At 48.3% G+C, this 15,250-nt stretch overlaps 1 protein-coding gene across 4 annotated transcripts in view; it reads left to right on the plus strand.

The window, feature by feature from the left end:
* Positions 1-1,049: 1,049 nt before the first annotated feature.
* Positions 1,050-15,250, plus strand: part of LOC139228721 (very low-density lipoprotein receptor-like) — a 50,712-nt gene continuing 36,511 nt past the window's right edge. For 3 of the 4 annotated variants that reach the window (XM_070860000.1, XM_070859999.1, XM_070860003.1), the window contains exons 1-5: positions 1,050-1,162; positions 4,298-4,672; positions 5,240-5,359; positions 8,738-8,863; positions 10,821-10,992. In XM_070860000.1, the coding sequence (XP_070716101.1) occupies positions 1,090-1,162; positions 4,298-4,672; positions 5,240-5,359; positions 8,738-8,863; positions 10,821-10,992 (866 nt within the window). In that variant the 5' untranslated portion in view covers positions 1,050-1,089. Of the gene's footprint in view, positions 1,163-3,682; positions 4,155-4,297; positions 4,673-5,239; positions 5,360-8,737; positions 8,864-10,820; positions 10,993-15,250 lie in introns of those variants that run through there. The other variant, XM_070860001.1, reaches the window with a different exon arrangement.

Raw genomic sequence — 15,250 nt, forward strand, 5'->3', positions numbered from 1 at the left:
GTACCGCCCCTCCAACAGTGCGGCGCTCCGCCAGTACTGCCCCTCCGACAGTGCGGCGCTCCCTCAGTACTGCCCCTCCGACAGTGCGGCGCTCCCTCAGTACTACTACGTACCCCCCCCGTCCCACCCCAACTACTACATACCCCGCTGTCCCACCCCAACTACTACACCGAGTACCATCAGAGCAGGCCGGGGAGCGGAAGGAGCAGCATGGAGGCATACCACTCCAGGGAGCAGCACGTGCTGGAGCAGGAGAGTAAGGGCAGTGAAGAGGGACATCACCAAGATCCAGGTCGCTGCTTGGAGCGTGGGCAGGTACAGCAGGAGCAGTGAGGTCGGGGGCGAAGGAGCGGCGAGAGACTGTGGAGGGATGTGATCCGGGCCCAGGAGAGGCGAGGGCCACACTGCGATATGTGTGTGCACTAGGTCCGTGCAGCAGGGCAGGTCTCCAGTTAGTCTTTGGTAATCCTTGCCACTGGACCAAGACCTAGCTCTGTCAAGCCCGTGTTGTTTGGTGTGCAACAGCCACCACACGTTAAAAAAATCCACGCACAGGCATCTTCCGCCCTTCAACATGTAGTTCGGGATCCGGAATATTAGGTCCTTCGTTGAAACAGCTGAGAACTTTTTGACGTGGAAGCAAGTCATCCTCGATTCGAGGGACTGCGTATGATGATGATGTTATTTTGAGGGCACCAAAAACCACAAATTAACAATTGAACATAAAGGGAACCTTCGTCAAATCAAATCAAAATTAAAATTCTGTTCGCGGCTAAAATGATGCGCTCCAGTCCCTCCGGTGCCCACCTCTCACAGAAGGCCACGACGCTGCGTGCTCCATCTCCCTGGCGAGAACGTCCCCGCGGAAGCGAGGCAGGGGCAACTTTCCCAAACACTACACTGGAAGTGCTGCTTTTTGGGGCTGCTGCTCTGGGAGTCACAGGGCCCAGTGTGACCCCAGTGTGACCCTGGGCCCTGGGCCCGCCCCCCGCTGATTGGCAGTTGCCAAGTGACGGTACACGCACGCACGTGGCCTTACGGCGGGACGTCAGGCAGCGTGCGGTGCGGTGCGGGTGAAGGACGCGGGACATGTGCCGGGCGGACTGGCTGTTGATGGCGGCGGTGCTGGCGCTGGCCGGCCCGGGCCCCGACCCAGCGGAAGGTGATTGAAGACCGCTCCCCGCGGCCCGCCCGGGCGCCGAGACCCCGGCCCACAGACAACCCCCAGCCCCCGCCGGCTCGGGCCCGCCCCCTGCCGCACTCCATTTGCTCTGTGTAAACCCGTCACCTTGGAGACGGAGACGGCGGCGGCGCTGGGTGTGGCTGCTTGGCCCGTCAATCAACGGGCAGCAAGCTGTGGCGGCACAGTGGGTGCAGGGTGGTCGGGGAGCGGTATCCATGGTGATGAGGGATAGGTGGAGGGAGGACAGTGCGGTATGTAGCAGTTGGGGTAGGACACGGGGTGGGGTGGTGGGGTATGTAGCAGTTGGGGTGGGGCGGGTATGTAGGAGTTGGGGGGGGCGGGGGGGTATGTAGGAGTTGGGGGGGGGCGAGCGAGGAGGGTATGTAGGAGTTGGGGTGGGACGGGGGGGTATGTAGGAGTTGGGGGGGGTGGGTATGTAGGAGTTGGGGTGGGGGGGCGGGTATGTAGGAGTTGGGGTGGGACGGGGGGGTATGTAGGAGTTGGGGGGGGGGCGGGGAGGGTATGTAGGAGTTAGGGGGGGGGCGGGGAGGGTATGTAGGAGTTGGGGTGGGACGGGGGGGGTATGTAGGAGTTGGGGGGTATGTAGGAGTTGGGGGGGGCGGGGAGGGTATGTAGGAGTTGGGGTGGGACGGGGGGGTATGTAGGAGTTGGGGGGGGGCGGGTATGTAGGAGTTGGGGTGGGGGGGCGGGTATGTAGGAGTTGGGGTGGGACGGGGGGGTATGTAGGAGTTGGGGGGGGCGGGGGGGGTATGTAGGAGTTGGGGGGGGCGGGGAGGGTATGTAGGAGTTGGGGTGGGACGGGGGGGTATGTAGGAGTTGGGGGGGGCGGGTATGTAGGAGTTGGGGTGGGGGGGCGGGTATGTAGGAGTTGGGGTGGGACGGGGGGGTATGTAGGAGTTGGGGGGGGGCGGGGAGGGTATGTAGGAGTTGGGGGGGGCGGGGAGGGTATGTAGGAGTTGGGGTGGGACGGGGGGGGTATGTAGGAGTTGGGTGGGACGGGGGGGTTATGTAGGAGTTGGGTGGGACGGGGGGGTATGTAGGAGTTGGGTGGGACGGGGGCAGGTATGTAGGAGTTGGGGTGGGGCGGGTATGTAGGAGTTGGGGTGGGGCGGGTATGTAGGAGTTGGGGTGGGACGGGGGGGGTATGTAGGAGTTGGGTGGGACGGGGGGGTATGTCGGAGTTGGAGTGGGACGGGGGCAGGTATGTAGGAGTTGGGGTGGGACGGGGGGGTATGTAGGAGTTGGGTGGGACGGGGGCAGGTATGTAGGAGTTGGGGTGGGGCGGGTATGTAGGAGTTGGGGTGGGGCGGGTATGTAGGAGTTGGGGTGGGGCGGGTATGTAGGAGCTGGGGTGGGACGGGGGGGGTATGTAGGAGTTGGGTGGGACGGGGGGGTATGTCGGAGTTGGAGTGGGACGGGGGCAGGTATGTAGGAGTTGGGGTGGGGCGGGTATGTAGGAGTTGGGGTGGGACGGGTATGTAGGAGTTGGGGTGGGGCGGGTATGTAGGAGTTGGGGTGGGGCGGGGGGGGGGGTATGTAGGAGTTGGGGTGGGACGGGGGGGGGGGTATGTAGCAGTTGGGGAAGAGATATGTTGGGGAAGGTGGGAGTGCTGGTTATGAATGGGGAGGGATTGTATTGGTCAGGGAGAAGGGTATAGTGGGGGTGAAGGAGATGTTGCAAGAGTGGGGGAGGGGCTGTGATACTGGGGTAGTGGAATGGTAAAGTGGCTATGCTATTTCTAGGGGTAGAGGAGGGGGTAAGGGGAGGTAACAGTGGGTACAGGTAGGGTTGGTTAAATTGTGAGTAGAAGACGATACTGGGGATAGAGGAAGTGTTAAGTGGGAGGGAACAGAAGTCTGTGTTGGGAGTGGGGTGACTGAGGTATTGGGGTTAAGGGAACAGGTAGGGATTTGAGAGAATGAGGCCAGAAACATGGGGTGTGAGAGGGGTGGCCTGTAGATGTCATGTGAGGGAGAAGGGGAGGTGATATGGGGATGGTGAGAGAGGAAGGAGTGGGAAATAGTGGAGGTTCGAAGGATCTGTGCAAAGAGCGAGTACTGCACAAAGCACAAAACAATAAGTGACATACTCCATGAATGGTGCTAAATAGCAATCAACAACAACAACTTGTATTTATATAGCGCCTTTAACGTAGTGAAACAGCCCAAGGTGCTTCACAAGAGTATTATGCGATTTAAAAACTTGACAAAGAGCCACATAAGTTGAAATTAGCGCAGGTGACCCAAAGCTTGGTCAAGGAGGTAGGTTTTAAGGAGTATGTTGAAGAAGGAAAGAGATAGCGAGGTTAAGGGAAGGTGTTCCGAAGCTTGGGGTTAAGGCAACAGAAGGCATGGCCATCAATGGTTGAGCGATTACAATCAGGGATGCTCAGGAGGGCAGAATTAGAGGAGCGCAGACATCTTGGGCAGGGGGCGGGGTTGTGGAGCAAGAGGAGATTGCAGAGTTTGGGAGGGGCGAGGCCATGGAGGGATTTGAAAATAAGGATGAGACGTTTGAAATCGAGCCACTGCTTAACCGGGAGCCAGTGTAGGTCAGCGAGCATAGGGGTGATGGGTAAACGGGACTTGGTGCGAGTTAGGACATGGGCAGCCGAGTTTTGGATCACCTCTAGTTTATGGAGGTTAGAATGTGGGAGGCCAGCCATGAGTGCGTTGGAATAGTCAAGTCTAGAGGTAACAAAGGCATGGATGAGGATTTCTGCAGCAGATGAGCTGAGGCAAGGGCGGAGACAGGTGATGTTAGAGGTGAAAATAGTCGGTCTTAGTTATGCTGCAGAAAAGTGGTCGAAAGCTCATTTCAGGGTCAAATATGACATCAAGGTTGCGAACCGTCTGGTTCAGCCTCAGACAGGAGTTGGGGAGATGGACGGAGTCAGTGTCCAGGCAACACTAAGGAACAATCGATGAGGGCCGAAGACTTAAAAGAAGGGTAGGAAGGCAAGGCGGTTTGTAAATGAGCAGGAGATGAGTGACTTCACGTTCCATTTCATGAGTAACTCCACATGATGTCACCAGTTTGTTAGACTGCTGTGATTATTTTGTGAATTTTATTTCCCCCTGTGATTATTTTAGGTGATGGGGGATGCAATGACGACGAATTCCTGTGTTTAAACGGACGTTGTGTTTCTGCGGCGATGGTGTGTAACAGAAGGGACGACTGCAGTGATCAGAGTGATGAGCGAAACTGTTCTGTATCAGGATGTGGACCTCATGGGTTCCAGTGCAGCAAGTCCGCTGTCTGCATCTCTGAACACCGGCTTTGTGACGGTAACCAGGACTGTGCGTCGGGGGCTGATGAATCTGACGATCTTTGTAAGGACAGAGCAGTGCAGCCTGCCGGCTGTGGGGACTTGGAGTTCCTGTGTGGTACAGGCCAGTGCATAGAGCTTCAGTCAGCTTGTGACAACTTTCCTGATTGCAGTGACGGTAGCGATGAGGCCAACTGCAGTAAGTGTGGAGCTCTGAGCAGGAGCTTTAATGTATATCTTTTTTTTTTACATAGAATTTACAGCACAGAAACAGGCCATTCGGCCCAACAGGTTTATACCGGTGTTTATGCTCCTGATGAGCCTCCTCCCACCCCTCTTCAACAAAGCAAATTATTTAAGAAAGGCGAGAAAGGGAAACCAGTAAATTATAGACCTGTTAGTCTAACAACTGTTGTGGGGGTGTTATTGGAATCTATAATTAAGGATAGAGTGACTGATCACTTCGAGAAATTAGGGAGAACCAACGTGGATTATTAAAAGTGTAGGTCATGTCTAACAACCCTAATTGAATTTTTTGAGAAAGTAACCAAAGTAGTAGACAGGTCACCGCTGATATTCTGCGTGGATTATTTTGACAGATACAGAACTTTGCAGAAGCTCCTGTGTTCCAGCCGTAAATATAGAGCCAGGAGCCCGTTCAAGGACAGATTCATGGGATCGCATTACCCCATTTTATATAAGAATGGTGGCCCCAGGTATAAGATTCCTTGAATGTTCTTGTGTCTAAATATTTTTTATTTGACAGATCGGAACGAGTGTTTGGAGGCGAATGGGAAGTGTTCTGATTATTGCTGGGACCTGCCTTTAGGTTATGAGTGTGCTTGTCCCGCTGGATTTGAGTTGATAAATCCTTTCACTTGTGAAGGTGAGTTTACATTTAGCTGCTTAGCAGTATCAGTGGTACTTGACGATTACTTTGGGTGAGCATTACCTGGTAATGAGGAGACAGTCGCGGGAGGACAACTAGCGATTGAGGCATTCATTGGCCCAGAAATCGCAGCCTCCCCGGGTCCATACTGAGTGTACTAACAAGGAAAGAGAATACACATTAAATGGTAGATACTGAGAAGTGTAGAGGAACAAAGGGACCTTGGAGTGCATGTCCACAGATCCCTGAAAATAGCAGGCCGGGTAGATAAGGTGGTTAAGAAGGCATATGGAATGCTTGCCTTTATAAGCCGAGGCATAGAATACAAGAGCAGGGTTATGCTTGAACTGTATAAAACACTGGTTAGAACATAAGAAATAGGAGCAGGAGTAGGCCATTTGGTGCCTCGAGCCCATTCAATAAGATCATGGCTGATCTGATCACTGGCTCAGCTGCACTTTCCTGCCCGCTCCCCATAACCCTTTACTCCCTTATCGCTCAAAAATTTGTCTATCTCTGCCTTAAATATATTCAATGACACAACCCCCACAGTTCTCTGGGACAGAGAATTCCATAGGTTTACAACCCTCTGAGAGAAGAAATTTCTCAACTCAGTTTTACATTGGCGTCCCCTTATTCTAAGAATATGTCCCCTAGTTTTAGTTTCCCCTATGAGTGGAAATGTCTTCTCTGCATCCACCTTGTCGAGCCCCCTCATTATCTTATAAGTTTCAATAAGATCACCTCTCATTCTTCTGAACTTCAATGTGTATAGGCCAGACCTACTCAACCTATCCTCATAAGTCAACCCCCTCATCTCCGGAATCAACCTAGTGAATCTTCTCTGAACAGCCTCCAATGCAAGTATAGTCTTCCTTAAATACAGAGACCAAAACTGTGCAGTACTCCAGGTGTGGCCTCACCAATACCTGTACAGTTGTAGCAGGACTTCCCTGCTTTTATACTCTATCCCCCTTGCAATAAAGACCAACATTCCATTTGCCTTCCTGATTACTTGCTTTAGCTGCATACTAACTTTCTGTTTCATGCACAAGGACTCCCAGGCCTCTCTGTACTGCAGCACTTTGCAATTTTTCTCCATTTAAATTATAATTTGCTTTTCTATTTTTTTCTGCCAAAGTGGATAACCTCACATTTTGCCACATTATACTCCATCTGTCATTTTTGTCCACTCACCTTAGCCTGTCTATATCCCTTTGCAGATTTTTTGTGTCCTCCTCACAATTTGTTTTCCCACCCATCTTTGTATCGTCAGCAAACTTGGCTACATTACACTCAGTCCCTTCATCCAAGTCATTAATATAGATTGTAAATAGTTGAGGATCCAACACCGATCCCTGCCGCACCCCACTAGTCACTGTTTGCCAACTGGAAAATAACTCATTTATTCCGACTCTGTTTTCTGTTAGTTAGCCAATCCTCTATCCAAGCCATAGCTAGAATACTGCGTGCAGTTCTGGTCACCACATTACAGGAAGGACGTGATTTGTACTGGAGAGGGTACAGAGGAGATTTATGAGGATGTTGCTGGGAATGGAGAATCTAAGCTATGAGGACAGATTGAATAGGTTGGATTTGATTTCATTGGAACAGAGGAGGCTGAGGGAAGACCTCATTGAGGTGTATAAAATTATGAGGGGCCTAGATATAGTGGATAGAAAGGTCCTGATTCCCTTAGCAGAGGGGTCAACAACCAGGGGGCATAAATTTCAAGTAATTGGTAGAAGGTTTCGAGGGGATTTGAAGGGAAGTTTCTTCACGCAGAGGGTTGTAGGGATCTGGAACTCATTGCCTGAAAGGGTGGTAGAGGCAGAGACCCTCACCACATTAAAAAAGTACTTGGATGTGCACATGAAGTACCGTAACCTGCAGGGTTACGGACGTGGAGCTGGAAAGTGGGATTAGGCTGGATAGCCTCTTGTTGGCCGGCATAGACACGATGGGCTGAAATGGCCTCCTTCTGTGCTGTAAACATTTATGATTCCATGATTCTAACCTTAGCTGTCTCTTCCATTCATGTTTAACTTTGCCCCCTTCTATTTTGGAGCTGATTTACTTTTTGTCTTTGCCCAGCCTGACTGAGATGACCTTTGTATATTACCTTTAACTATTCGCCTTTTACAAGCTCTTTCAAAGACAACTTTGCACAGGCCATTAAACCCAAAGCTTATGGTAACATTCTTTCCCATTGTAAGCAGTGCCCCTTGTTCCCTGGGTTTATGAATGCACTTTTAGTTCTCTACCCTGTTCCTGTGCTTTGAAACTGCATATTCTGAGTATTGTTGATTTGGAGAACAGCATTATCTGTTAGTTGTGAGTTGGTATTTGCAAAAGAGTATCCATGTTTGGAGTCAAAATAATGAAACTCAAGGCACTGTAAAGGAAGCAATCCAGCCCAAATCCCCATCCCAAGATAAGGTCCTGTGTCCTGTGCCCCACCATCACTGCCAACCAGCACTGTGCTCCAGATCCTCGGGTGTGTAACATGACTGAAGTATGTACCACGTTGCCATCACATTCACTGTATACAGAAGTGTGCGGTCATACAAACACATTGTAACCAAATACACAGTAATATAAACCGATGAACAAGTTAGAAGTACTTTAATAAAAGCAGAAAATGATGGAAATCTCAACGGGTCAGGTAGCATCTGTGGGGAGAGAAACAGAGTTAACATTTCGGGTCAATGACCCTTCGTCAGAATGGCAAATGTTTGAAATGAACAGATTCTTAAGGAGCACTGAAGGGGCGAGGGGAGGAAAGGACAAAAGGGAAGGTCTGATGGGGTGGAAGACAGGAGAGATTTGAGAGACAAAAGGGATGATGGGCCGACTTGAGATGGTAAAGGCAGAAGTTAGAAAAAGATGAGTCTAGATAAGATGTGAATGGCAAAATAATTACCAGCTGCCATGGGAAACAGAGAGAGAGAAAAAATACATAAAATCGGGGTGGGGGGGGTTAAAAAAAGAGGAAAGCGAGCAAAATTTGGGCAAAGGTTATGGTCTGAAATTGTTGAACTCTATGTTGAGTTCACAAGGCTGTAAAGTGCCTAAATGAACGATGAGGTGCTGTTCCTCGAGTTTACGTTGAGCTTCATTGGAACAGTGCAGGAGGCTGAGGACGGAGATGTGGGAGTGGAGCGGGGAATTAAAGTGGCAGGTGACTGGAAGCTCAGGGTCACCCAATCTGTGTTTAGTCTCCCCAGTGTAGAGGAGACCACGTCGTGAGCAGCGACTACAGTATACTAAATTGAAAGAAGTACATCTAAATCGCTATTTCATTTCATCCCTGTCTATTTAGAAATGCTTTAATTGACCCGAATATAATTCAGTAATGCACTGTTTCCTATTCAGATGAGGATGATTGTAGAAACTCTGATGTGTGTGACCAGATTTGTAATAACCTGCCCGGATCGTACACGTGTGAATGTTACCAGGGGTATTGGAAGGAGCCACACACTGGCACCTGCCGAGCTACAGGTAGGTTGTTAATGTGGGTAGGACCTTGATCACCTTGCCATTTCAATTAATTGGAAAAGGACGAGTGGGATGCAATGTAGAGACTGCTAATTTCAAATGTCAAAAACAGGTAATGGTTTGATGATCAGATATTTGATCTTTATTAACAAGAAGCAAAAAAAATTACAGATGCTGGAAATCTGAACCTGAAACAGGAAATGCCGGTCAGGAGAGAGCAGAGGTGTGGAGCCCTCGTCACAACCCTGACCATTCATTGACTGATCTTTATTCCTGTTGAGTATTGGTTCAGACTTTGAGATCATTTCATTTGCTTGTTAGTTTTTTGTGCACGATGCAATTAAGATATAATCTAAATGAGCATGACCCCAATTTCTCATTTTTGTCAATAATTCATTTGAATAACCTGCGGCTTTTGCGAGGGGTCCAAGTGTCAGCATGGGTTGTTTTTTTATCTGCTTTAGTTTGACTTGATCTGCTTTTTGTCTCTCCCAGGAGATGAGACAACTGCTGGCGGGTGGAGGGGAGTGTGGTGAATCATGATGCTTAAGGCATCACGACTGTGTAAGCTGATTGTGTGCTGATTGTGTTTTTGTGCGTTTGGGGAGGAGAAGTTGGTCAGTTTTTTTTTCTCTTGAAGATGCTTAGGGATAGTTCTAAAAGGATGAGCTTTTTATACCTTACTGAATGGCCATTCTTAATGTGCGATCCTCTATAATGTGTTGGCAGACTGAGTAGGGCATCACATCAAATCCTGCACATTACAGGATGAGTCACTGGATAGTGATCAAGAGTAGGAACTGTGGTTGGCCTTTTTCTTAACTAGATAACATTCATACTGCTACCTCAGAGAATACAGCATAGAGTGGGGATTGATCTTGTGGGGGCCTTCCTGGTTCGTACTGGCATTACCAAATAAATACCACCTGGGGTATTTGGAGAGGACCACATTGCCAGCATTAGAGTTCCAGGTTTACATGGTGGGTGGCTGGACATGGGTTCTCAGCTTCCTTTCTGCACTCATTGAGTTTCTGAAGAAGTGCTGAGTTGTGTAGAGCAGGAATATGCTGAGTGGGGAATGGGCACTGTGAGGATGGGAGGCGCCAAGCCCCGAAACCTCCCTCGGGAGCCGGCGCCTCACAACTTGCACCTCCTACGGGAAATCCCCTCCGTGCCTTGCAGTTTTGCGCAGAGGGGATTCCTGTATGGGCTGCTGTTGCACACACTCCACTTTGCCATCCTCGTCTGCCATCCGGACACACCATAGCACACCATCTGGCGTCCAGAGCAGGCAATGGTCCCCAATGGAGTGCTCTCTACGCTGGAGTCCTCCCACTATTTATTGGGGACTTGGCCTGGAGGATGTTGCACGGGGCAGTCCCGTGTAATCGGTTTTTAAGTCGATTTACTGACTCCCAGGTCGCCTGTAATTTCTGTGGTCTGGAGGAGTCTGTGTTCCATGTTTATGTGGAGTGTGTCAGGTTGCAGCCCCTGTTCCATTATTTGAAGGGGCTGCTCCTCAAATTCTGGTTGCACTTCAATCCCACGCTCCTGCTCTTTGGGCATCCTGTGCGGAGCGGAGCGGGCAGGTCGGAAAGCCTCCTGGGCATGGCCAAGAGGGCCATCAACCGGTCGAGGGGGTCGTTCAGCCCAACTGCCTGCCTCTCTTCCACGGTTACATTCAAGCCAGGATGTCCCTGGAGATGGAGCACGTGGTGTCCACCGGTACATTCGCGGCCTTCCACGAAAGGTGGGCGCCGGAGGGACTTGAGTGCATCATCACCCCTAGCAACCAAATTTTAATTTGGACAATTAATGTAAAAGTTAATTTATCGGTTTTAGTGCCCCTCCAGTTGGGGGACACTTGATTTATTGTTTTACAAAAATAGTTGTGGAGATGGGAGATGGCGAGCTGGGGCTAATGAAGGTTACTGAACCCAATTTCAATTTTATTCACTAGGAGAGCAGCCATTCATGATTGTCACCAATCACGATGACATCAGGAGGATAAGCATTAATCGAATGGAATACGTGACGTTAGCTGACAGTTTGGACAATGCGAGAGCACTAAGTGTGGATATCTCCTCCTCAACAATCTATTGGTCTGACTCAACACGTCAGGGAATTTTCAGGTAATCAAACTGATTTCCCCCGGCGTTGACCACAGACAACCTGGGCTTCACAGCACAGTTGAGATGAATCCATTCTGAGCCAGCAATTGGAGGAGAGGGGAGGGGAACACTTGCAGAGCACAGGTGTCACACAATTTAAAAAAAAATGAAATTACTGGACTGAGGGAGGAATGGTGACAGGAACATGGTGCACTGTGCTGGCAGCTGTTTTGGAAATCTTCCCTGCCCAGATCTGATTTCCAAGCAGAAAGCTGAATGTGGGAGGAAGAAATGTTTGCACGTCCAATCAGAAAATCAGGATATGTCTTCCTGTGATTGACAGCTACATTGGCCATTTGCAGATTGCTGAACTCTCCCTATCCTGTATTGAGAGAATTGAGTGAAGGGTTTGTGCAGTATCTCAGTGACACCGATTGATACAGTTCACACCAGTCCCACTTATCCCGGACCGACACCTAGATCTGGCAATTGGCGCTGACGATTTGCTATTCCCATCGGAGTCGATTACAATGGCACTACTTAAACCCCAATAAGTGCGCCAGCTATTTTGGGCATTTCAAGCAGCTGTTCGCACTTCTAATTTTTTTATCATAGAAATGTATTTATGGCATAGAAGGTCAATCGGCCCATCACGTCTGCGCCAGCCGAAGAAGAGCTATCCAGCCTAATCCCACTTTCCAGCTCTTGGTCCGTAGCCTTGTAGATTGCGACACTTCAAGTGCATATCCAAGCACTTTTTAAATGTGATGAGGGTTTCTGCCTCTACCACTCTTTCAGGCAGTGAGCTCCAGACCCCCACCACCCTTTAGGTGAAAAAAGTTCTCAACTCCCCTCTAATCCTTCTACCAATTACTTTAAATCTACGCCCCCTGTTTATTGACCTCCATGCTAAGGCAAATAGCTCCTTCCTATCCACTCTATCTAGCCCCCCTCATAATTTTATACACCTCAATTAAATCTCTCCTCCGTCTCCTCTGTTCCAGTTTAAACAACCCCAGCCTAACCAATATTTCCTCATAGCTAAAATTCTCCAGTCTTGGCAACATCCTCGTAAATCTCCACTGCGCCCTCTCTAGTGCGATTACCTCCTTTTAATGTGGTAACCAGAACCATATGCAGTGCTCTAGCTGTGGCCTAACTAGTGTTTTATCCAGCTGTGGCATAACCTCCCTGCTCTTGTATTCTATGCCTCGACTAATAAAGGAAAGTATCCCGTATGCCTTCTTTAACTACCTTATCTCCCTATCCTGCTACCTTCCGGGATCTGTGGACGTGCACGCCAAGGTCCCTCTGTTCCTCAAAGAGTGGTGTGGGAGGCAGGGGTGTTGCTTCATGGGGCACTGGCACCAGTACTGGGGAAAGAGGGAGCTGTTCTGTCGGTACATGCTCCACTTGAACCGGGCTGGAACCAGTGTCCTGCCGAATCGAATAACTAAGGCTATGGACAGGACTTTAAACTAATGGTGGGGGGGGGGTGGGGGGAGGGGAGGGAGGGGAGGATTCAGGAAAGAGTAAATTTAAAAGCAGCAAGAGAAATGTCAAGGCTCTGGAGCAGAGCAGAGTTTTGGGTAAAAGTAAGCAGAGTGGGTCAAAGAGAGTAACAAAGGTAATAGGGCATCACTGACTAAGGTAACATCAGGGAAAAATAGAAAAAAGCTAAAGGCACTATCTGAATGTGTAAAGCATTCACAACAAAATAGATGAATTAATAGTGCAGATAGAAATGAATAGATTTGATCTAACAGCCATTCCAGAGACGGTTGTAAAGTGATCAAGGTTGGTCTAAATATTCCAGGATACTTAACTTTTAGAAGAGAAAGGCAAAATGGAAAAGGAGGAGGGGTTGCCCTGATAAAGGATGGGATAAAGACATTAGAGAGAGAGGATCTTGGCTCGGAAAATCAAGAAGTAGAATCAGTTTGGGTGGAACTAAAAACAGCAAGGGGCAAATGCATTAGTGGGAGTTGTTTATAGGCCCCCAAACAGTACTGGTAATGTAGGGCACAGTATACATCAGGAAATTAGAGGCGCATGTAACAAGGGTAATACTGTACAGTAATCATGGGGGACTTTAATCTACATAGAGACATGCAAACCAAATTTGCAGTAATCGTGTGGAGGACGAATTCATGGAATGTATACAAGATGGTTTTCTAGATCAGTATGTTGAGGAACCAACTAGGGAACAGGCTATTTTAGATCTAGTGTTGTGTAATGAGAAAGGGTTCATTAATAACCTTGTAGTAAAGGGGACTTTAGGGAAGAGTGACCCTAATATGATAGAATTTTATATTGAGTTTGAGAGTGATTTATTTAAATCCAAAACTAGGGTCTTAAATCTAAACAAAGTAAACTACGTATGTAAGAGGAGAGTTGGCTACGGTAGATTGGGAAACTACATTAAAAGGTATGATGGTAGACGAGCATCTAAAGAATTAATACATAATTTACAACAAACATACATTCCTTTAAGGCACAAAAAAACCACAGGAAAAGTGATCCAACCGTGGCTAACAAGTGAAGTTAAAGATAGTATTAGATCAAAGGAAGAGGCTTATAATGTTGCCAAAAAGAGCAGTAAGCCTGAGGACAGAGGGATTTTAGAATTCAGCAAAGGAGTACCAAGACATTGATAAAGAAAGGGAACATAGAAAATGAGAGTAAACTAGCAAGAGACATAAAAACAGACTAAAAGCTTCCATAGGTATGTAAAAAGGAAAAGATTAGCAAAAGTAAATGTGGGTCACCTGCAGGCTGAGACAGGAGAAATTCTAATGGGGAATAAGGAAATGGCAGAGAAATTAAATAAATACTTTGGGCTGGATTTTCCAGTGATGTCTACCTCTGTTTTAGCCCCAGAGGGGCGGCAATTGCGGCGGTGAGCTCTTCTGGATGGGCGGTCAGCTTCCAGCGCCCCACACGGGGTTTTCGGGGCCAGTTTTGCACGGTGCAGAGCACCTGAGCATCCCCAGGCCGGCTGTTTAGCTCGATTTTTGCATGCTCAGCCGGCCTAGTGCCCGAAGAGAGATGTACAACGCCTTCCTTAGTGCTCCACCCCACACTCTGTGGGGGGGGGGCTTCCGGAAATATGGAAAACAAAGGGGTCTAGCAAGAATGAGGAACTGAAAGAAAGTAGTATTAGTTTTTTTTTAAAGTACTGGAGAAATTAATGGGACTGAAAGCCGATAAATCACCCTGGATCTGATGGCCTACATCCTAGGGTTTTGAAAGAGGTGTCTATAGAGATAGCAGATGCATTGGTTGTCATCTTCCAAAATTCCATAGAACAATTCCCGCAGATTGGAAGGTAGCAAATGTAACCCTGCTCTTTAAGAAAGGGAGAGAGAAAACAGAGAACTACAGACCAGTTAGCCTGACATCAGTAGTGGGGAAAATGTTAGAATCTATTATTAAGGACGTGATAACAGAACACTTAGAAAAGAATAATAGGATTGGGCAGAGTCAACGCGGATTTATGAAAGGGAAATCATGTTTGACAAATCTGTTCGAGTATTTTGAGGTTGTAACTCGTAGAATAGATAAGAGGGGGACCTGTGGATGTGGTATATTTGGATTTTCAGAAAGCATTTGATAAGGTGCCACAAAAGAGATTATTGAACAAAATTAGGGCTCATGGGATTGGGGGTAATATACTAGCATGGATTGAAACTTGGTTAACGGACAGAAAACAGAGAGTAGGAATAAACGGGTCATTTTCAGGTTGGCAGGCTGTAATGGGGTGCTGCAAGGATCAACTGCTTGAGCCCCAGCTATTCACAATCTATAATCAATGATTTGGATAAGAACATAAGAAATAGGAGCAGGAGTAGGCCATTTGGTTCCTCGAGCCTACTCTGCCATTCAATAAGATCATGGCTTATCTGATCATGGACTCTGCTCCACTTCCCTTATCGCTGAAAAATCTGTCTATCTCCGCCTTAAATATATTCAGTGACCCAGCCTCCACAGCTCTCTGGGGCAGAGAATTCCATAGATTTACAACCCTCAGAAGAAATTTCTCCTCATCTCAGTTTTAAATGGGCAGCTCCTTGTTCTAAGACTATATCCCCTAGTTTTAGTTTCCCTTATGAGTGGAAATATCCTCTCTGCATCCACCTTGTTGAGCCCCCTCATTATCTTATATGTTTCAATAAGATCATCTCTCATTCTTCTGAACTCCGATGTGTATAGGCCCAACCTATCTTCATAAGTCAACGCCTTCATCTCCGGACCCTAGTGAACCTTCTCTGAACAGCCT

This window comes from Pristiophorus japonicus, chromosome 18 (genome assembly GCF_044704955.1).
Source record: "Pristiophorus japonicus isolate sPriJap1 chromosome 18, sPriJap1.hap1, whole genome shotgun sequence".
In the NCBI taxonomy this organism is placed as follows: Eukaryota; Metazoa; Chordata; class Chondrichthyes; family Pristiophoridae; genus Pristiophorus; species Pristiophorus japonicus.